Raw genomic sequence first — 23,456 nt, 5'->3', positions numbered from 1 at the left:
GCGCCCGCCCCTTCAAGGAGGAGGCCTGCGGGCTCTTCACCTTCACCCAGGTTCCCAGGATCTCCCAGAAATGCTGCCTCGGCTTCATGCCTGAAACCTCAAACACAAATAATTTCCAATTTGCCTGGGAGTTCAATCGCACAACCCAATGTTAAATAATAGATTAGATGCCTCGGGGAGAGAAACAGGATTTAAACAGAAGAAGTAAATAAAAGGAAAAGTAAAATTCAGCACGTCGGCTTGGAGGGTGAGAACGCGCGCTTTCCCTGCTGACCTGCATTCGCTGCCCCGGCCCTTCCTGCCAGGCTGGGTCCTCTTCCCCGCGTCTGCCGGGGCTGCCCTTGGCGCGCCTGCGTCTCCCCTCGAGCTGGTGCTGGCTCCACCCCTCAACAGCCTCTCCCACCATCTCCCCAAATAGAGGCCCGGCTCATAGCCCAGGCAACTGCCACGTAGGCCGCGGTCACGCAATGGGGCTGGGTGCAGACACCCGTGTGGAATGGTGGCATCTTTAGACCCAAGAGGAGGCTGAAGAAGGTGTGTCTATGGGACAGGACTTGTTTCCAAGCTCTGGAACTGAGGTCACCTCTGTCCGGAAACCTTTCCTTCTGCCCACCCTGCCCTACATACACCTCCTGCCACAGTCTGTCCCTGTCACACAGAAACCACACCATCCCCAAGGTTACAGATCCCCAACTCCCACCTTCCCTCTGCCATCAGCCCTTCTTGTCCTCATGTCCCACCTTGTCCACCCCAGATCCCTTGGGCCACCGTTTCTCTCTCCCCTCCCCTCTTTCCACCCCACGTGCCTAGGAGGAGCCCAGCTCTAACCTTTTCTGTGCTGCTAGAGAAGCGAGACACCACACTGGGGGACACCAGGGCCAGAATGCCAGGGTTTGAATCCTGGAACATCCTTTTAATAACGGTGTGAGCTTGAGCAAATTACTTAACCTCTCTGTGTGTCACTCTCCTCTTCTGTAAAAAATGGGAGAATAAGGACTCTATCTACCTTACAGGGTTGTAGAGAGGATTACATAAGCTAGTATATACGAAATGCTTAGCGCAATCTCCGGTAAAGCAGTAAAACCAGAATTCTTAATATTGCCCAGGGGCCTGGGAGGGAGAGAAGTGGCTTGGGTTAAGGTGAAGGCACTGGACAGAGAGCGAAGTACATGGATTGAGGATACGCTTAGGGGACAGAGAGAACGACATGTGTGAAAAGGAGGGGTCCAGGGCCGATCGGGAGAGTGAGGCTTGGTGGGGACGTGAGACGTGAGGTGCCCTGAGATATGCCGACAGAGGTGTGGAGTGGGGTCTGAGGTCGGGGCTGGAGGTGCAGGTTTGGGCGTCAGCTGTACAGCGGAGTGCGGCTGGCTGAGCTGGCCCAGGGAGTGTGTCGATCAAGGGGTGTCTGTCGAATTCAGAACATGGGGTCGTTGGAGACTCTGAAGCGAGCCATTTCTCTGTGTGTGGGGGACACTGAAAGGCAGACCACGGTGGGTTCAAGAACAAAAGGCTAGTGGAGGCGTGAGGCAGCAGGATACGTTTTGCTGGGAAGGAGAGGACAGAAATGGGGCAAGGGCTGGAGGGGATGTGGACGTTTTGAAGAGGGGGCTGAAGCCTGATGAGCCGGCAGAGAGAGGGCCATGTCTTTGCGGAGGAGACAAAGGGCTGGGATCCAAGAGGCGGTGGAGGGCTGACCCTGGTAGGGCAGGGGGGAGTGAGAAGCGGGGTCAGTGCACACACAGCATCAATTTGACGTGAGACAGTGAAGGCCTTTCTGGTCCTCCCCTTTCCTTTCACTGCAGTAAGAGGCACACCGTGAGCTGTGCACATTTTGTGTGTGCACGTGTGTGCACGTCTGTGTAAGTGTGTAGATGTGTATCTCTCTGTGTCCCTGTGCACCTGGGTCTCTGTGCCTGCTTATATGTCTGTGTGTGTGTCTGCATGTGTGTTTGTACCTATGCCTCTGCGGATGTGTCCCCAGGTCTGGATGTGTATGTATTTGTGAGAAGGGGTGTGTGTGTGTGTGTGTGTGTGTGTGTGTATGTCTGTGCCCACGTGAGCATGTGTGTGTGATGTGGCTGAAGTCGCAGAGGGCCTGCGCCACCCTCGTGGAGAGTGGAGGACAAACGCCGGCAGGTTTTTGGTGGCCCTGAGAGGTTTGTGATGGTGCCTGTAAGGACAGCCCAATGAGTCCTCTCCTCCTGCAGTGGAGGGGGCAGGCTGGAGGGGGGTGGCTGCTCTGGGGTTTGCCAGGGGCAGGAGACAGAAGGAACAGTGGCCAAGATGGGTCAGGATGTACCCCAAATCTAAGCTTGCCAAAGAAGGGAGTGAAGCCAGCAGGGGTGATGGCAGAACCCCCCCCCCGCCAACACTCCTGGTGACACTTGGCCCTTCTGCTCTCTGTGTCCTTCGTGTTGACCAGTCTGTGCTTTCCAGGACCTCCTGAAACCTTCTGGCCCCATTAGGCCCAGGAGGGGTACTGGGGATGTTTGGTGTTAGGGCAGATGTGTCCTCTGGAGCTGGAGGGTTTGAGATTGACCTCCAGGGTCTGCCCGGAGACAGACCTGGAGAGGCCGGGTTCCCGTGACCTTATAGATGAGAGGGACAGAGGGCCGAAGACCGTCGCAGTCTCCAGTGGTTCTGGGGGATGCTCCGACCCGCGTGAGCTGCACACAATCGGGGCGTCGCTGCCACCTCGTGGGCCTGCCGGGGATGTTCAGGCCTCTGCTCAGGAGTGAGGGCTTAGCGCCCTCTGGTGGCCCAGTACTGTCTCTGCTTGAGAAGATGTGCGCCCTCCCTCGCTCCCCCACTCCTCAACAGGTATAGATGCCCAGGAGCGGGGCGGTAGGCGGGCCCAAAAGTGAGGGGTCTCAGCCTGACTGCTTGGGTGGGATTTCTTTCGGCTCCAGGTCCTGCCGCTGTGTAGCTCTGGGCAGGCCTCTCTGTGCCTCAGTCTCCTCACCTATAAAGTAGGGTAAGGCATGGTCAGGGCTGCGGGGAGGGTGTATCAGGCAGCACATGGGAGAGGGCATCACGGCACTGGCCCATCAGGAGCGCTTGATTAGCGGTGGCAAACCCTAGGCCCCATGGTTTGGAATTACTTCTGACCTCTGACACCTGACCCTTGCCCTAGGCTTCAAGCGATCCTGGGAGCTGACCTCCAGCCCACTCTCTCCGTCTCCCCTCCTGGAGGCCGGCCCAGAGACGGGGAGGGGGCAGGAGCGTCTGTTCCCACGTGGCCCCAACCCCAGCGACCCCCTTGGCCACCCTCTGCTGTCTTCTTACAGCCGAGCGTCCTGTGCAAAGGGCCCTTCTGGGCAGCAGGAAGAGTCAGGGAGCAGCGCGGGCCTCACCGCCAGGCCAGGCCGCCCCGGAGAACCAAAGCTCAGGGCTGTCACGTGCCCTCCCCTGAGCCTGGGACCGTGGACCACGGAGCCCCCTCCATCCAGCAACATCAGCCGGGGCTAGCACACTCCCCATGCCAGGGGCAGCTCCCCCAGCCTCATCCAGGGTCATTGTACCCACCAGCAGAGGGCCCGGAGACGGGGGTGGGTTTATTTCAGCCCTGCTCAGCCCCAGACTGCCCACCCCCAGTTCCTGGAGACCACCCTGGTCCACTCCTGGGCCCATAGGTCAGCAGTAATCCCCTTGTGCCCAGTTCTAGGTGAGATCGGGGGAGATACCAGGACAAAATTCCCATGATTAGCCATGGGTGCTCCCCAGAGAGGAAAGGGCTAAGAGGATGCGGAGCGTGAGGGGAGACCACCTTCTGCCCTCAGGGCTCTCCTGGGGCTCCCATTCCCCCACCGAGGGGTCTCAACCCTGAGGATGAAATTGGTAAACAGGCCCTGCCTGGGAGGAGATAGGGGTCCTGGATGACTGTCCCTCCATCCGCTGCCTGCCCACCTCTGTCTTGAGCCCTTTTGTGGGTGGCCAGGCCCATGGTGACAGCAGATAGGATGGTTTGGTCATGTCTGGGAGGCCAGAGGTAACTGAAACTCATGTCTGACCGTCTGGCTGGACCTCACATCTCATCTCCCCAGGGGACTCCAGGGCTTTTGGGATGTTTATTCTCTTCGCCACTTAGAGAGCAGGTCTCATGTCTAGGGAGGGCTCAGCTGCAGGGACTTCACTGTGGGCTGCCCCAGAGAGGGCCAATTCGGAGGACCAAGCTGGCAAAGGGCACTGGGAGTTCAGTGGTTATTTTCCCAACTTGATGGGCCGGCTTGGCCCCTGGGAGGCTGCTATGACCCCTTCTTGGGTCCCTGACTCAGAGGGCCTCCTCCTTCACCACGAAGTGGTAAGCAGGTTAAATGGGGCAGGGAGGGGCAGGGGAGATGGTCCCAGAGAGGAGGGAGGAAGGTCCACATTCCCCCCATCCTCCCAACACATATACGGGCTCACACACGTGTACACGCCCCCTCGCCCCAGACACAGATGCCCATAAGACACCTACCACACCACTCACACACACTTATACACGTACACATAGATTCACATGCGCCCCCCAGAAACACACACACACACACACTTTCCTTTGTTGGCAGTTAAGTCCACTGTCCTTAGGGCTATATGAGGCTGGGCCTGGGGCTGGGGGCTGGAGCTGGGTCCAGCACCATCTCAGTGGATTCAGGGTGAGGTCTCAGGGCTGGGCTTCTGGAGCTCATACTGGGGACCATCAAGGGGTGATCACGGTCATTGCCTGGACTGTGCTTCTGCCGTCGCCACCCAGAAGGAAAGCCCCTCTTTGATGGATGTGTTTGTGTGTACATCTGCCCAGCCCAGGCCTGGTTGTCTCTGAGAGATGACACAAGGTGTCTTTTCCTACCCTCAAATACACACACACACACACACACTCATTCACACCACGGAAGGATGGTCCCTGGGCAATCCTGATCGCCTCCAAGCAGCGGCAGTGGGTGAGGTGTTGAGGCATCTCTGAGCCTCTCACCATCTGCCTTCCTGCCTTCCACACCCGTGAATCCCTCAGGCCCTGACCCCAGCCTCCTCCCTGCCCCTCTGGGTTCCTTCTGTCCAATGGCCCAGGCCGCTTTCAGCTGGAACCCGAGCGAAGGCCTGACCCCGCTCAGGGTTCTTGGATACATGTGGCCCTGAGCGGGTAGTGGGCAGCCCCTACCCCCTTGTTCTGCCTTTATACCTTTCCAGAGCCCAGAAAGAAAGATGGAGCCAATCATGCTAGTGTGAACCTGGCTGGGATGTCCCACCTCGGGGAGCACAGCGCCCCCTCAGGGTCTGGCAGCATCTCCCTTAGCAAGTGGGAGCAGACTGAGAGCCAGCTCGGGAGACAAAGGCCACAGAAGGATTCAGGAGGGCGTGCAGCAGACTGCGGACAGACAGGCTGACAGAGAGATGAGACCCAACGGTGGCAGACAGACAAACAGGCCCCTAGAAACGTCCAGACAGCACTTCCCATTACAGACAAGACCCCAAAACGTCACACCCAAACTCAAAGCTCCAGCAAACACTTTCTCTGAGGCCTTTCAAGAATCACCCTGACTTTTGAAAATTTCAGACCATTTCTGCGTGTGAAAATGTATGCTTTTGGGGGAGAGGTTTCCTCTACAGCTCCTCCCCCCCGCCGCCCCAGAGCTGGTTCACGTGTGGGCAGGCAATCCTGGTAGCTTTGAAGTGGTTCCGTCAGGGAATGCAGTCAGGGATCAAGGCCAGGTCAGGGGGTCTGCAGATGACATCTTCCGGCCAAAGCCCTGCTTATCCCAGGGTTCAGAAAGCCAAGGATGGCATCACTCCCTGCCTGGAAATGCCACACCCCTTGAGACCCGTGTGCAGTGTCCCATTGACCCCAGGGGCAGCCCCCAAATAGCAGCTTACCCAGAGAGCTTGTCACTGCTCTGGCAGTCCCCAGAGGGCCCCCCACAAAGTGCACTGACAAAAAGGGACCTTGATGGTCCTCCACGGGGACAGGTCTATCTTCTTTGGGGATGAATGTGCCGGTACCAAGACGGGAGGACCCTACTGATGGAGACCTGGCCTCGGGAGTCTGAGGCGAGATGCTGCTGGCATCCTGAAAGTGAGCTGCTGGGTGCTCTGCTCCTTCTGCTTGTGCCCTGGGCTTGCCTGGGTGGGGTCTGCAGGCGCGGGGCTCAGGCTGTCCTCAGGAGAGAGAAGGAGCCCCAGAAAGCACGGGGAAGGGCCCCTGTGTTTCCACACCAACGCACAGAGTGTGGACACGGCTGCTCTGGAAGCCATGTGCTTTATTGGACCCTCATTCCAAGGGAACCTCTCCCCTGGGTCTTAGAAAAGCTGCAAACCCTGTGGTTTGGTACAAGGCAATGGCTAAGGGATGCGGGAAATCCCTTACAGCCGGGGCCTTCATCCTCTGGGCCTCAGACTTCCCTGGTCATCCTGACGGTAGAGCTGGGTATGGGCAGCTGGGACTCCTGGGGTGTCCAGCTCACCCCCCAGCATCTTCCTTATTTGAGGAGTATGGAAGTGGGTATGGGACAGAGGCCAGGGTCCCCATCCAAGGCCTGGGCCTCTGTGCCCCCCTGAAGGGCCTGCACCACCCAGCAGGCACGGCTCCTCAGAGCCCTGTTGCTCTGGGTACATCTCAGCTCCCAGGTGAGAACCCACAGAGCGTGGGATGCCCCTGCGGACAGGTGAGTGGGTGGGGCCGGGCCGCCCACGGCCGGTTGGCCCTGCCCCTCAGTACAGGTCTGCGAAGGGCTTGGAGTAGTTGAACATCAGGTAGTCCATATAGTAGAAGTCGTAGGTGCGCTGCCGCTGCGGGGTCGAGAGCTGGGCGAAGTACTGGTGGGCGATCTGTGCGGTGGTCCGCGCCTCCTGCGAGTGCCGGTCCTTGAACCGCGGGAAGGTCAGGTTCCGCGGCGCGTGGATGAGGCTCAGGAAGAAGTCGGCGTCGTCCTCCATGCTCTCAAACTTGCCCACAAAGTCATAGTCGATGAGGCAGGGGCTGCACAGCCGGCTGACGTGGTCCCAGTGGATGTCCATACCCACGGGCCGGTGCACGTCCAGTAGGTACTGGATGAACTCGGGGAACCGCACGCCGGACCCCGTCCGCAGGGCCTCCCGAGAGGCGTTGGCCCGGTATCGGGCCAGGATGGCCTTGCCGAAGACGGGGTGATAGTAGCTATTGGGGTGCTCAAACTTGTCGCGGAAGGCAGAGACCAGCCTCTCGAAGGGCTCGCGGACGAAGAGCATCTTGGTGTAGGTGCTGAGGCGGTGAAGGATGCCCTGGCGGTCGAAGGTGTCCAGCCGCTTGAGGGCGCTGCCGTAGTGGACGGTGTTGTGCTGGATGTCGGCGGTGGACGAGGCCAGCCCGGCCAGCACCATGAGTACCCGCTTCCAGTTGGAGCAGCCCGCCTTGGGCACCTCGCAGTACAGCACGCGGTGGCGGTCCTCCACGAAGATGCGGGACACGTGGCGGGGCGTGACCGCCCTGCGACTGCTGCTCGCCCTGTACTTGGCGCACGCCTCCCGCATCACCCGCTTGCGCTCCTGCTGGCTCTGGTGCAGGCTGACCCAACGGCCGTCCAGAGCCCGGGGTGCTGGCCGGACGAACGTACCAGCCGAGCTGTTGGCCGGGATGGCCGCCGCAGTTGGCATTTTCTTGATAAGCAGTCGCCGGCGGCGCTGCCGGGGTCGCAGACGGGCCCCCGCGTTTAGGTGGGCTTGAGACTGCTGGGACACCTGTAGGTTCAGGCCCCTCGGGCCCTGGCTGGACAAGTCTCGGGTGACACTCTCTGTGGGTGCCTTAAAGTCACCATCCTGGGAACTGCCTGATGGGAGGTCCTGGGGCAAGAAGAGAACTGGTTAGCAGGGTGGACAGGTCAGCTGGGCACTGGGGGTCACACAGGTCAGGCCCTCGCCACGGCCGGGGTCCCTGACCCCTCTGTAGACTGCGTTTTTTCCCAGGTGAGGGAGAGGGGGACAGGCTGGCCCTGCAGGACGCGACCCCTTTGGTCTGAGCCCCCATAACAGCCCCCACAATCCCCTCTCCCCTCAAGAGGCCGTGGTGTGAGGTGCAAGTGTCATTTAGGCCACAAGATGGCGTAGGTCTTCCAGGAATAGCCTCCTGGTGACGAGGGGCAGGGGGAGCTGGTGGCCCGGGGGAGCCAGGCTCAGAGGTAATGCTTCTATCAGCACAGGCCAAGGCCGCCATCCAAAGGGAAAGGGAAATTCATGGGGCCAAGGTCCCAGGCTTTGTTCCCAAGGCTCCTGGGAAAGACAGGACACATTTTTCTTTCCAAGAATGGGTTTACTGTGAACTCTGAGTTTTTCTCCTCTGCCCTCCCCAACTTCCCCCAGGTTGCCCATGAGATTCATCAGACTCTCAGAACTCACGCTGTGGGGCTCCTGTGGCTTGATGTTGAACTTTATTCCTGAAAAGAAAACAGAGAGGATAGTGTTAGCAGTGGAAGTATCGCGTGGTCCACAGGGACCACCTGCTTACAGGCTCTTGACTGTGGGTGCCCGGGCTGGAAAAGGCAGCTCGGCGGGATGGGAGGAGAGGCATGGCACGGTACAAGTGCCCCTCCACTCTCATACCCATGCAGAGAGCGGGCAGCAGAGACTTGGTCCCACTGGCTCCCAGCTGATGCTCACTGCTGGGTGTCCCACCTCCTGATGTGACCATCACGAGGGTCCAGAGGCGCCCTGCCCAAGGTGCCCGCATACCTGCCCAGTGGAGCACCCAGGAACCTTACAGCCTGCCCCCACCTCACACTTTCATTAAGTCGTGGGGAAGGGCCCTCTGGGAAGATCTGTCCATCTTCTCTTTATACCCTGTCCTAGCTCTAGCCTTTCTGTGCCTGAAGATGACACACTCGTACCCATACCTTGGCACACAGGCCTGGGAGTGGAACACACTCTTTCCCCTCCGACTTGGGCCTCCCCACTGGCTCCAGAAAGTTCCTTCACCTCGGCATCTGCTTTGCGGTTTTGGCCATCTCAGCTGGTCTTGGGGTCCCTGGTTGAGCTGGCTTCATCCTGCTCACCCTGGTTTTCTCCAAAGGGCTGAAGAGAGGCCCACACAGTGACTGATTGCCTGGTGAGCCTTTATTGGCGACTAGGGGCAGAATGCAGAGAGATCAGCGCATCACTGGCCACACTCCAGACTTCGTGCTGCCCACCAAGGAGGTGCTTTGCCTGCGCTTATCACTCAGGATAAGCTCTGGGGAGTCGAATCTTTGACCAGAGGAGAGGGTTTTGCTTTGGTCTGTTTGGTCCCAGTTTGGTCCTTTTCAGGGGAGGTCCTAGGAGAACGAAGGATTTCCTTTGGGGGAGCCTATTTGGGAGTCTTGGCTTCCTTCCCCATCCCAGCCTGGCCTCTGAGGCATCGGGGTTCTTCCTGCCCCTGTGCCAGGCGAGTGGACATTTCTGCTCTGAGGCTTTGCCAAAAGCCACAGTCACAGTCAGAACTGGGCATCCTTTAAACAAGCGGAAAGCTCCAACTTCCAGCTGGCACAGTGGGACGCCTGACTGAGTTCTGCCTGCTGCTGGGGTGGGGATTGTTCTGAAGGCACTTCCCCTGCTGTCTCTGTGTACACGGCAGAGGTCCAGTGGCTGGAGCCCAGCTGACGAGGGGACATCCGGGTTCTCTGTCCCTGACCCAGGGACTCCGCTGATTCCTTGTGAGATCCAGTTTTACAGGTTCAGCCACTGCTATGCCCCTGGCCTTATACTGGTCAGTCTGAGGGTGTGCCCACAATTCTCCTTCATTCATGTGCAAGTGAGAGTGGGGGAACGTGAGGCCACCCCCGGGCTGGAAAACCTAAATTCCCTGAGCCTGGCTGGACCTTTTCCGAGTCCTAAGAGAGGTGGAGGTGAAGGCACAACTTATGTTGCATCTTTCTTCTCGGCAGTACTATTCTTTGACCTCTTTTCCCAGAGGATGACCCTTCCCTGGGCAAAGGGCAGAGTGTCCACACCTTCCTGGGCATCCCCCAGCTTATGTGCATTATGTGTGTGTGCATGTGGCTGAGCCCTGAAACAGGCCTTCCAGACTCTTCCATGGAGAGGGGGAAGCTCCATGTAGAACTGGCTGCACCCCTCAGGGGGTGGGGTGTCAGCAGCGGGTGCCTGACCTTGAGGCAGGAGCCTCTTAGAATTAAGCCCCTCAAAGGGTCCCCCTCTCAGCCCAGACCCTCCTTCCCTCTGCCGCCCCCCCGTCCCCGCATCCTTCCACATCTCTTCAGGTGGCAGTCCCCAGCATGAGCTTCCTGGGCTCATTTCCCTCTGATACGTGCAAGTTCCCTCTTGCAGCCAATGATCACAGATCCCTTCACCAGAAGGGACCCTCTGCACACTCAGTTTTCCTTCATGCTGCCGGGTTTCCTTAATTATTTTCTGATGGCAGCTGGCTCTGCTAAATCACCTTTCCTCTTCAGAGCCTCAGACACAGGAATTTACTCTGCTTGTCAATCCTGTCAACTTGTCAAGGTGCGATGGTGCTTATTTATATTCCTTTTCTGGAGCAAATGAGTCGTGCCAGATTCGGCCGAGAACGGGGTGGAGGAGCCACTTATAAAAGGCATCTTGCAATCAGGTGAAGTCAGCTGAGGATGTGCTTACAGAGTCACAGCCCCTACGGCTGCGACCTCCCATCAGCTCTATCCCCACAGCCTGGAGGGTGGTGGGCTGTGAGGTCTGACCCATTTTCATCTGTGCAGACCGGACAGGAGGGCTCTGAGCCCGAAGGGTTTCCAAGGCAGGCCAGGCCAGAGCTCTGAGCACAGCCTGGAGAGAAAGTCCTTGCTGGACAGAGCCCAGGGCTGGGTGAGTCTCCTGAGCTATTGGCCACTTTTGTCCGACAAAGCCAACCTGGTTGCAACTGTCCCCTTTGAAAAAAACAATTATCTTGTGGAAAACTCAACAACAGATCTTATGTGGAGCCTGAGTTGGCCACAAGCTGCATGTTCGTGACCCTTAAACTTATGGCAGCTCGTTTGCAGACCGTGAGCCTATCCCACATGGCCACTTTGGAATAAAGAAACTTAAGGAAGGAAATGTAACAGAAATGGCCGGAAATGGCCCCGCTGGCCAGGGTCCCGGTGTCCCTACTTTTTTCTTTGAGGAAGCTGCTCTTTCACACACTGTTCAGATAAAGGCTGAAGCAAAAGACCACCCCCAGCTCTGAGCAGGTGACGGCCAGGAGGAGCCTTGGGCATCTAGAGCCTAGGGCCTGCGCATTCCCTAAGGAGCTGCACTCAGGACCCTGGACAGCTCCAGGGCGCAGCCCGGGAAGGGCCTGCCTCCGCTGCACCACCAGGAAGGTATTGTCACCGGGAGCCCCCGGAACCCGTGCCATGGGGGACTTGGCCTCAACATAACACCACATGCCAGCCCCCAAATAAGTCTAAGAGGTAGATAAAAGCCATGCCCCCCAGCCTTCTCTTCCATCCAATATCACCATGCTGCGTCTCACCTCACCTGTCTCCCTCACGCCTACCCTGCGACAGGAACCCCCGACGCCAGTCGTGTACACCCTCTGCTTTCAGAGTCTGAGTCACCTGTCCTCTCCCTTCAGCGTAACATTAATAACCTGTAAGGGAGCCCCATCCCCCTGTACGGAAAGAAAGAAACTTTCTCTTTCTGGATGGAGGAGATTGGCAAAGTGGTTGAAACCCATGCAGTATGATGGCAGTGAGCATCGGTGGGAGTAACCAAGGTGTGAGCTATTGGGGCTGCCAAGTGCCCTCCACACTGTGAGCCCTTCATTGGCTGGAGATTTTCTTCGGAGCGTCTGGCTGAAGAAGCTTCCTGGCTGCCTGCCAAGGGGGTGCAGAGACTGAGTGAGTCTGAGTGCACCCACGCAATTAGCTCTGGGTCTGCAGCAGAGCTGGGGGGGTGGGTCACTGGCATGTGGGCTGTTGGGGAGGACAGTCCCTAGCCCACCACTCCTCTCTGAATCACAGGAGGGAGACCTGCTGTGTTCAGTTCAGAAGTCCCAATCCTGGATGCCCAGGACCCACTGGGGGTGGGGGCCGGGGACCAGCCTTTCGGTCTGGCTGTGTAGACAGGCGACACTGACGTGGGTCAAAATAGGACTCAAGTGCCTAGAAAGGGCTGCCTCCTGAGCCCTTGACCCCCTGGCCCCAGGTTGGTCATTTGAGGAGAGTGACTGCTGTTCTAGCTGCTCAAATTCCAGCCCTAGGCCCTGATGGGCAGTGGGGAGAGGGTCCTGCCGCTCTAAACACTGCAGCCTTGGGGAAGGCATGGCTGTCCTGGAGGAGTCAGGCCCACAAACAGGGACAGAGATGGGAGAGAACTGGAGGGGCCAGGAGGGGCCCCAGGCTATGGGTGCAAGTGCAAAGTCCCTGCCCTGTCCGGAGTTTCAGACTCGTGGTCCTTGGATTCCCCAGAGTTTCCTGCACTGAGCTGGGTTTCCCTGGTTCCTGTTCCACAGCCTGGCTCTTCCAGTGGCTGAGTCTGCATGATGGACGTCCCCGCACCCATCTGTGCTGTCCACCCACATGTCCACTTATGCTGCCCATCAGGCCAGGAGACTCCAGGGGTTTCAGGCTGGGCGGAGCCAGGAGAGACACCAAAGGCAAGTCCCCCACTGCACCCTGGGTGCCCCACGTGCGAGATCCTGCATCCAAGCATCGGTCCCACCCCAGATTCCCTGGCAGCTGCATCCGGTGAGATGAACACCGTTGCCCTGCTCTGCTGTTTCCATATCCCAATTAGAAAGAAGTTGATCCTGTACCTACCACGTGTACTGGGAGAAAGGCCTTCACGCCCTGGGGCAGCCCTGCCTGGCTGGCCAGTGTGCAGAACCTCACGCAAGCGGTGATGAGCTACAAGGTGTGAGACTGGGATGCTGGCAGGAGAAACGGCAGCCACGGAGCATGTGCTGGTTGCTCGGGTCAGGGGAGAGACCCTGGGGGAGCTGCGAGGCCACACTCTGCAGGGAGTCTGAAAGGTTTCTGAATGAGGGTCCCCCAGAGAAACCACCAACAGGATATATGTATGTGGAGGAGGGTTTAGTTTAAGCGAGTGGCTCTTGCAGTTGTGGAGGATGGGTGAAATCTGCAGGGCAGGCCACGGCCTAGAGACCCAGGGAAGAACTGACGGTGCAGCTCGGGTCTGAGGGCTGTCTGGAGGCAGAATTCTTTCCTTCTTTTCTCCTAAGGCCTTAACTGATTGGATGAGGCCCACCCACATTATGGAGGGTAATCTCTTTATTCAAAGTCTATTGATTCAAAGGTAATCATATCTAGGGACTTCCCTGGCGGTCCAGTGGTTAAAGACTTCACCTTCCGACGCAGGGGGCGGTGCGGGTTCGATCCCTGGTCGGGGAGCTAAGATCCCACACGCCTCGGGGCCAAGAAACCAAAAACATAAAACAGAAGCAATATTGTAACAAAAGTTCAATAAAGCCTTTTAAAAAGGATCCACATCAAAAAATAAAAAAATAAAGGTAATCACATCTAAAAAATACCTTCACAGTAACATCTAGACTGGTGTTTGACCAAACATCTGGGCACCACAGCCTAGCCAAGCTGACATATAAACTTAACCCTCACAGAGGGTGTAGAAGTTTCCTAGGGCTGCTGTAACAGAGTACCACAAAACGGGCTGGTGTAAAAATAACAAAAATGTATCCTCTCACAGTTCTGGAGGCCAGATGTCTGAAATGAAGGCGTCAGCAGGGCCCTGCTCCCTCTGGAGCCTCAAGGGGAGGGAGGATCCTTCCTTGCCTCGTCTAGCTTCTGGCTGCCCCAGACGCTCCTTGGCTGTGGCAGTTTAGATCCAACCTCGGCCTCTGTCCTCACACGCTGTCTTATGTGCCTGTCCCTTCTCCTCTGGTCGTTTTGAATTAGGGCCCACCCTAATGACCTCATCTTGATGACATCTGCAAAGAGCCTATAATATGGTCACATTCACAGGTACTAGAGGCTGAGACTTCAACCTATTTGGCGGGGGTTGGGGGGGGCACAATTCAATTCCTAACAGGGGGGAAGCGACTTCAGAGGGCTTTCAGAGCACCGGGCAGGGATAACCTGGAGGAGGTGAGAAAACACTTCCCTTGCTGGGTTGGGTGGTCCAATCAGTAATGAAGGATTGCGTTAGTTCTCCGTGTTCTTGGGGCAGAAACTGTGTCAGACAGAGTCTGGCACAAGGCCTGGCACACAGCAGGAGCTCAGTAAACGCTTGTGAAAAAGCCAAGGCTGCCTGGACTGAGAGCTGGCCCTGGAGGGGGGATGGGTGTCGGGCTTCTCTCTGCAGCCTAGGGTTCTGGCTGGAGTCCACCAACCCCCGGCTGAGCTTCTCCGGCTCGGCCTGGTAGCCTGAGAAGCGTCTGGGTGTCTGGGTGGCAGGTGCCAGCCGAGTAGCCGGATGCAGACAGGAGCTGCGCCAGCCGAGGGTTTGTCCAGCCCACCCCGGCTGTGTGGGGTCTGTGTGGTCGGAACTAAGACACACCCAGCTGGCTCCCTCCCATTGCCACCTGGGGGGGCACCTGGCCAGGGCCTGCTCCTGGGTCCTCGCAGTGGCTGTATCTCCTTCGGCTCTTCTCCCACCAGCTCAGGCTCTGCCCTTTTGAGGGGCAAGCCCTCCCGACCGCCCCCTCGGCCTCTGTCTGCCTCATTGTGAGCTGCTCCTTTCATCTGGGCAGATTGTTAATTTATGCAGATTTGATGCAAAACTCAGCAATTAGAGGGCAGCCTGGACTCAAGGCACAGAACTCAGATGGAAGAGGCCTCACCAAAGGGCCTTAAATTCTCACTTGTGTTCACTGGAAAATTCAACTCATTAAATTCTCTGTTAGGGACTCAGCTCACAGCCATGCCACCTCTGCTGCCCCCAGGGCCCAGGGCAGGCAAATGGGGCTCCAGGCAGCTGGGGGCCCCAGACGAAGGTGCTGGCTGCTCCTGGAACCAAAAGGTGGCTCTGTAGTCAGTGTGGACCTTGGGGAAAGGTGGGGGTCAGGCCACACATGCTCCTGGGCGGGACAGTAGGTGGCCCTGCAGGGCTCTGTCCTCTTGCCTCAGCCTCTGGGGAGTGGGGAGAACTTCTTCAAGTTGCCCTGAGACAACCAAACTCACAGTGGGGTCACCTTTGGCCCCAGACCAGAGCAAGGGCTTCCTCTCCCTTAACCTAGAGACTCCACTGAGTCATAGCTTTTAACAAGGGGTCAGCATATTTAAAAAGAAGGAAAAGAGAAAATGAGAACACGGCTGTGTGACCTTAACCTCACTAAACTTTAGTCTCCTCACCAGGAAGATGGGATAAAAATACCCATCTCCCAGTTCCACAAATGTGTAAATGAAACGATGCACAGTGGTGGGCATAGAGAGCGCACACAGGATAGAAGCCACCGGCCCCTGGTATTCCCATCAAATGGATACCTTCGCCCCGGCTGCGTTTCCCTGAGCCCAGCTCCCGCACGATCGCAGGACCTCTGGGACCTGTCTGCCGGGGAGGGAAGCGGGAATCTTCCCGTCTTGGGCTGATGGGCACCTGACAGCTCGGACCGCTACTTGTTTTGGTTAAGCGATTCCATTCCCTCGCCTCTGAGATTAGGATCCGCATTTCAACCGGGTAACTCCTTGTCCGCTCAGCCTTGGCTGTGAATCCCCTTGGAGCTGTCAGAGTGGGGCACTGGAGCTGCCCGTCAGTCAACCAGCCAGCCAGTTAGAGGGTCTGCAAAGCCAACCGCTGTCCTGCCGTTCCACCCCTACCCATCTGCCCATCACTTGGTTGGGTGGGGGGTGTCTCTGAGCATCCTCCGTGTGCCCGCCTGTCCACAGGGGAGGGGTCCCCAGCTCCCACCTCGAGGCTCTCCTGTGTCAGAGCCTGGGGGTGACTCCACCACGTTCAGGGGGTGCGTGTGGCCCCAGCACACGTGCCATGCACCGCTCTGCGCCCACATATGCACGTTGCATGGAACAGGACCTGGTACGTCGTGCTGTTACACCACGTGTGCCAAGGGGATGCATCACACCACACCTCTGTGCCACACACACGCGTGCCTCCTGCTGTGTGCAGCGGCCTGCGCTAGGCGGGGAGGCTGCGTTCATGTCCGTGTACGGTTTCTGAGAGCACATGGCACGTGCTTTAGAGCAAGCCATGCCTTTCCTTCCCTTTATGTATTCCTTCAACACACACAGGCCTTTCCAGGAGAAGCGGGAGCTAGTGAATGCTGCTGCAGGTGAGATAGAAGCAAGCCCGTGACGCTCGCCAGCAAAGTCACAGTGCCCCCGGCGGCACCTGCAGCGTGGGAGCTGGTGGCAGAACAGTCGTGCAGGCCTCCACGGTCTGTCCATTCATTCCACGCTGACCGAGCACTGTGTGTGCCCGGCAGTGTCTTAGGCGCCAGTGACGGCATCTTGGCCGTGAACGGGACAGTCGTGGCCCTGCCCTCATGGCGTTCACAGGAGGTGAGCTGCTGAACAGTGGTTCCACGTGTGATGGCAGTCACGGAGGACGTGGCAGGCAGCAAGTGGTGGGGGACACCAGCAAGTCCGGGGCATCAGGTGAGGTCTCCCTTAGGTAGTGACAGTCAATTGACACCTGAAGGTGATGAGGGCATTCCTGGCAGTGGTCGATGGCCTTGACCATGACAGCAGGGCTCATGGGATGCAGAGAGGCAGAGACTGAAGCGTGCCCAGAAATGGCAGGACCATGGTGGCTGCAGGGAGACCCAGCGAGAAAGGGGCCGTCTGGTCCCGGCAAAGGTAGCAGATCCTTAACTTCTCTCTTAAGGCCCCAAGGGGAGCCTAGAAGGGCTTTGAGCTGTGAGTTATTTTGAATTTGAGTGATTCTGAGATGAAGAGCTGAAGACAGAGCAGAAAGGCCAGTCCGTGCATGTTGCCGTCGTCCGGGCAGGACATGTCTGAGGCCTGGCCCCAGGTGATGATGGTAGAAAGTGGGGAAACGCGCGAAGAGTATTTCAGGAGGAACAGTCAGCAGTAGGAGGTGTGCTGGTAAATGTTTACCAACTGGCTCCATGGGTGGCGGGGTGGGGGAGGAGCCTAACTTGTAGTGTTTGCTGATTTCCGGCGTGTAAATACTCCTACCGTGGCAGATTCCAAGCTGCTGATGTAACTGGTACCAGTGGGCCCCCGGATCAGCAGGACCTGGGGGCTGACTGGGAGCAGAGTCAGGGACCCTGGCTTCTGGCTTCAGCCTTAGGGGTGTGCTGGTGGCACTTCCTGCGAAGGGGGGCAGATCCTCACTGAGTCTGAGATGCCTATGGGTCTCCCAAGTGCAGATGTCCAGAGGGCGGCTGAAGGAGGGACGATGGGGGCAGGTGTATGAGCTGGGGCACATTCCGTGGCCTGTGGCTCTCTGGGGTCGGTGACGGTGTGGGACCAGCACTTTCCAGAGGACAGAAAGCAGGGCAGACGCAGCCAGTTACCTGAAGCACAGGCAGTGGGCCTGGCCTGAGTCCTGCCCTTGTCCACAGCCCCCGGGGAGCCACGGCTCCGGCTCCGAGTCACTGTGACCAGCTTGAATGGGATGGATGTAACGTTCTTCCTGTTTGGCTGTCAGGGGCCCCTGGTGACTGCTCTCCAGCCAGCTCTGCAGGAAGGGGCCTAATTTGGCTTGAATATTGGTGAGTTCCTGCTGGGGGTTGCCAGAAAATAAAAACGAGCGAGTCATGCTGGAGCCCGAGGCCGAGATGGCCCCACTGAGGGGCTGCCTGTTTGCAGGGAAAAGGCCGACAACACCGACTGGCCCAGGCCTGTGACACACTCTGCTTCTCTGGAGCCGAGTCAGGCCATCAGAGGCCATGGGCGGGGGCAGCCTCATTACCGCGACGGCCTGGCCACAAGATAATGATCGGGCCGGCTCAAGCCGGCTTAAGGATGTGACGTGCCGACCGCAGCATCAATTACTGAGCTGGCCTGTGGCTGTCAGACCCGTCACAGCTGCTGCCTGCGATACCCTGAAGAGCCACAACAGTAAATCCGTCGTAGCTGATGCTTCCTTGAAGGGCCCCCCCACCTGCTGCAGGGGCCGCTCGGTGAGGGAAGCATCCCAGGCTCCCAGTGGGGGAGTCGGGCTCCTGCAACTGAGACTGCAAAGGGCTGCCCAGGGGCTCAGGGATGGATGCGCTGATCCTTAGAGGGCCGCCCCAGATGGCCGTGCATCGGCGGTTACGCTGTCCACTGATCGTGCCCGGAGGGGCCCCTGGCCCCGACTCCAGCACCTCCCAGGCCCATCCTCTCTCCAGTGTCTCCTCCAGCACCATTGGGACCGCCCCCCCACCGCCTCCCCGAGGGGCACTGGCATTTCAGGGACCCTCCTGTGTGCCCCTGAGCAGAACTGAGCCCCTGGTGACTCACAGATGGCAAGGGCGAGGCAGGGGGCCCTGGCAGTCAATCCAGCTGTTCTCTGCCACGGGTCTAGAGAGCTGTGGTCCACAGCTAACCCTAACCCCAAGGCAGGGCCTTGAAAGCGGAGTCGGTCCAGCCAAGGACCGGGCCACCAGCAGCTCAGGAAGTCTTCGGCCTGAGGATTTGGCCGGGTCCTCCCAAAGGTGAGGCATTAATCCTGGCCTTGGCAGTGGCTGGCTGTGGAGACGTCACCTTCCCTGGACATCTGGCTAAGACCCACTCACTCTCCCTTCTGTCTGCCCAGCTCATCACCCTGGGGTCCAGCCAGCAGTGGACCTGGCTGGCCCGGGGTTGGGGAGCACAGAAAACCTGTCCTCCCACTGCTCCCTCACAGCATGCTGGAGCTGGGCTCTACACCCACATCACGCAATCACGCAAAGACCCACAGGCTCTGTGTTCCCAGCCCCCAGCTCACGAAAGGTAACGGCCTGCAGAAACTGAAGGCCTAAAGGAAGAGGAAAAACTGATCAGGACTCTTAAACCCTAATGTAGATGAGCAATGCCGGGCCTGAACTCAAGCAGGGCAGGGAGATGAAACGGGAGGGTAGATTCTGGAGAACCGCCGGTGGGGAGGGCTGGCGGGCTTGGTGAGTCAGGGCTGAGGATGAGGGAAGTGTCTGGGGTGCCCCGCATAATGCTGTCCGGGGGAGGTCCACGGGGAGGGAGGAGTCGGCGGGGGAAGACAACACCCTGGGTTTGTTCATCTTGAACCAGAGACCCAAGACTTGAGTAAGGCCTGCAGATAGAAGCTGGAAACTGTGTCTAGACACAACCCAGCCCAAACTTCCAACATCCTTGAAACACGAGCCAACGTAACACTGCATAACAATACCCTCTTAGCTCTGAGCCCGAGAATATTAAGTAGAACTACACACCGGAAATATCACCCAGCATTTTCACAATTGCCACGTGTATTTAGAATTTGCCAGAGCAGCAGAGACCCCAGTGCCCCTCTGGCCAGCAGAATTTGGGGGATGTCACCTTAACTCTGAGAGGCACCCTTCACAGGGAGATGCCTGGCTGGGGCACGGGGGCTGCTGGGTTCCTAGCAGGCACTCTCTGAGGTGACTGGATATTCCCTTCATGGCCCGCACGTTGGCAGCAAATCTCTGGAAGTTAGACCCGCCTGCGTTGCAGATAGAACATGGTCCACCCAGCTGCTCACAGGGTGGCGAGGGCCACTGTGGACAGAAAGCTGAAGATACTCTGAGCTGTCTTTCTGCTTCCTTTGAAGTCCAACCGGCAGCTGCTCTCAGGATGATGAGCACGGATCACAGGCACAGACGCAGCCCCTCCCAGCTATGTGCATTTCCTTCGGAATGAAGACTCCTGTCTGGATTACTGGGCATGCGTTTGGGGCACCTCTTTGCAGTTGAGAATGTACCATCCCACAAAACAAAAGCAACCTGGCTCGTGCCTTGTCCTTCTATGCCTGTGTGCGGTGGAGATGAGGGGCTGCCCATGTTGGTGTCTTTGGGGCCATCCTCTCTAGAAGGAATGGTTCTCTGGCTGGGTGAGAGCAGCTCAGCCCACCGAGGCTTCTTCTGCAGGATTAAACATCATTCCTTCTAATGACTTGATTTATGTCTGGAGGTTTACAGCTCCAAACAAAATACTGTGATGATGGCAATAAATCACACCAGGGATGTTTACAACGGCGACTAGAGTGTTTTCTGTTTGTTAGGGAGGTGATTAGAGAACGAGGGGCTGCTGTGTAATAGCTCATATGGGGCAGGGAGTGCCCAGGACACACGTGGCATCAGGCAGAGGGATGCTTGAATGCCTGAGGCTTTTGTGCGAATTTGTGGTTGGAGATGGCAGGGGTTTCAGAAGAGCTGGAGATCCGCAGGAAGGCACTATTCTGGGCGCTGGAGGAGGCTCACGGGGGGTGGACATCCTGAGAATATCATTTCCAGCTTTCAACCACTGTCTCCCCTGCTGCATCCCCGACAGAGGGCACAAGCCGGCTGATGTCAGGGCCCAGGAACCCATGTATGCCGTTCCTCTGTGCACTGGACAGCTTCTGCAGCACACTGGGGCCATGTGCCCGTCTGCAGCCTTGTCTTGGGTGGGGAGAGGATCTGGATGGGCCAGGCTGAATGGCTCTGCAGGGCTGAGCTTCTGGGAAGAATGAGGACCAATCGGGCTGCAGACAGGTGCCCCTGGGCTGGCATTTCTCACTCAGATGGTCAACGAGAGTGATCTCTTTCCCCCGAGACACCACCCTGCAGAGCAGAGCTCAGAGGAACTGAAGTTAACCTCAAGGTTGGCCAAGGATTTAGATGGGACCCCAGCCTGGGCTCAGGAAGAAACCTACAGCCCTGCTTCCCCAGCCCCCGTCCTTCGCTGAAGTCTTCTGTCAGAGACGCTGTCACCCATGCCCCCAATGACTGGGAATGGCTGTCCCTGTGAGGCAGGGCAGAGGCTGGAGTTGGCATGCAAGGAGGGCGAACACTTGAGGGGCTGCCACAGAGCAACCTGGACAGTTCCCACCAGACCAGCTGACGCTCCATTCTGGCTGGAAGTCTGTGAGAGTCCAAGCCTTTTTGTTGGTAAAATGAATCCTGTCCCTGGCATCAAACTGGGGGAAAGGCAATGGGAGGAGGCAGGACTGGGGTCAAGTACTGGGGGGAGGTCTCCTATCCCACGGGAACACAGCAGCTCTTCTGGCACTCTCTTCCTAGGCAAAGAGATGTGTTCTCGGAGGAGCCCCATGGCCTTAAATGCCACACCAAAGACAGTGTGCCCACTGGAGGTCATGGGACGGGGTGACTCAGGGATGCTGGGCACTGGGGGAAAGTGATGCATGACGAGGTATTGGCCCCAGCCGTTGCTCATGGCACATTTAACTGGGAGGTGTGGGCGGGGAAATCAGGGTGGGGTGAGGCTTACGTGGTGCACAGAGGGTGTCTTCCACAGCAGACGAGATGCAGCACAGGTGGTGGCTGGGAGAGGGCACGTGAGTGGCACACTGACAGTACAGGGGATAGGGGGTGGGAAGGGAAGAGGATGGCATGTGGGTGGTGATGGATGGTGGGTAGATGGTTGGTGGATGGGGGTGTGGATGGAAAGTGGATAGTGGATGGATGGGTTGAGGTCCAGGGAAGGGATTTCAAAAAAATTTTTTTCTATTGGAGTATAGCTGGTTCATCATATTGTGTTAGTTTCTGCTGTATATCAAAGTGAAAGTTACACATATACATATATTCACTCTTTTTTAGATTCTTTTCCATATAGGTCATTACAGAGTACTGAGTAGAGTTCCCTGTGCTGTACAGTAGGTCCTTATTAGTTATCTATTTTATGTATAGTAGTGTGTATATGTCAATCAGGGAAGGGATTTGAGATGGATGCTGGGTGAGGACTGGACAGGTGGGTAGCTGGAGGAGTGACGGAGGGATGAAGAGGCTACACAGACACAGGCAGGCTCCAGTCCAGCCCCACTGGCCAAAGATGCAGCCTCTGGTCGTGGCTTCCCTGTGGGCAAGATGGACGGGAAGCTCAGTCCCTGACCATCTTTGGCTTCCTTGATGGTCAGGAGGTGGCTTAGGTAACAGCTCCAAGTCAAAGGTAAGCCGGCACCCCCTCTGACCCCCCTTGAGCCCTGAGTGTACATCCTGGCCGCTTCAAAAGACGGCACTTCCCTTTCCACCAAATGCTGAGAGCAATCTCCAATACGTCAGAAGACAAAGCTTCTGTCCATCTTTGATTAAACCAAGGGCCTCCCCCCAAAAAAATGTTTTTTTTTTATAAAGTCTGGCAAATTTTGATAATGAAACCTTCAGAACATAGAATACCAAAACTTTTCTAATTCCAGCTAGATAAGGAATAATGGTAACGTATTTCAACTTCAGAAGCAAGAAATAACCTTTTATCACCTAATTTAACAACGTTACTGGGAAAATATGTTAGGAGAATGTAAAAACGCTATTTAAATGATAAAATATTCTGTCTTGGATGGCAAGGATTTTAATTGCCACACTCAGAGTCCAAACACACTTCTAAGCCAGCTCTGACAAACACCGCTAATGACATGGTGTCCATAATGAGGTGCGGCGGAGAGGGTCAGCATCTCCCCCGGGATCTGCCAAAACCCAACAGCTGTCTGGGCTCTGCAGTGCTCATCGACATCCCTGCCTTGTGAAGTATGAACCGGTTCGGTATTAATATTAATCGGCCAATGCATTAATATTAATCAGTTAATATATACTTCCCATGACAACAAGAGATAAAGGAATCTTATTATGTGGGGGATCAGGGAACACGGAATATCTAAGTGGATTTCTTTGGGACACACAGCATGAAGGAGCCTAAGCCTCTTACACGTGTCGTCTCCGCAGAGAATAGAACTAGGGCGCACTAGTGGGCAGAGTCAGGAGCAGGAAATGCCTGGGGCAGGGTGAATCCTCTCCAGAGGCAGGGAGATGTTTCCCCTAGTTGGCGAGCAGGTTGGTGGGACCGCGGAGGGTGTGGGTGGCCCTCACACCCCTTCCTCTCAGAATAGCCGTTCCCAGGGGAAGCAGGCTGCACAGCCCACAAGGAGAGAACACAATGGCCCTGCCCTCGACCCCCAACCCTCCTGGTCCCGGTGAAAGGGGTCCATTGCTTCTGGAATGAATCATCTGGGACCTGGTGGGTGCTGAGGACCCAAGGGTGTCTCAAGCACTTCAGCAGGGGAGGTCTTGCTCCCGTTTTGCATGAATGAGAGCATGAATCTCAGAGAGGTCACGTATGCTGCCTGCGTCCACACTGCTGGCCCTGTGGGTGGCAGAGCTGGGGTCCAGGCTAGACCTGTCTGACTCTGTGCCCTTGTTCTAACCATTATGCCACACTGCTTGTCTGTGTCTGGGGACAGTGGGCTGGCCAGGCAGGGGGTCACAGCAGGTCTCACAGAGCCATCACACCGGCATCACATGGACGGAATGAGCACTTGTGCTGCGCACTCTGGGCTTCCTGGGGAGGCCAGCCTGCTGGGCAGTGGCAGGGGGTGTACGGGGCAGAGCTCTCTCCACCAAAGACTGCCTTCCTGCATGCTCGCTTGCAGACAGCTTCCAGAGGCAAAGGCACATCTGAGCACAATTAACATTTTAAGCACTAATTATTTTA

General features: G+C 57.2%; 1 protein-coding gene across 1 annotated transcript in view; it reads right to left on the bottom strand.

Moving 5' to 3' along the window:
* Positions 1-6,687: 6,687 nt before the first annotated feature.
* Positions 6,688-23,456, bottom strand: part of CHST8 (carbohydrate sulfotransferase 8) — a 66,451-nt gene continuing 49,682 nt past the window's right edge. Inside the window, exons 3-4 of the mRNA XM_024734112.1 lie at positions 8,347-8,384; positions 6,688-7,794 (exon numbers count right to left, since the gene is read on the bottom strand). Coding sequence (XP_024589880.1) covers positions 6,688-7,794; positions 8,347-8,384 — 1,145 coding nt within the window. The remainder of the gene's footprint in view (positions 7,795-8,346; positions 8,385-23,456) is intronic.

This window comes from Neophocaena asiaeorientalis, unplaced genomic scaffold (genome assembly GCF_003031525.2).
Source record: "Neophocaena asiaeorientalis asiaeorientalis breed wild unplaced genomic scaffold, Neophocaena_asiaeorientalis_V1.1 scaffold280, whole genome shotgun sequence".
Lineage (NCBI taxonomy): Eukaryota > Metazoa > Chordata > Mammalia > Artiodactyla > Phocoenidae > Neophocaena > Neophocaena asiaeorientalis.
The sequence above is the reverse complement of the archived record's forward strand: the minus strand, read 5'-3'. Positions and strand labels throughout refer to the sequence as shown.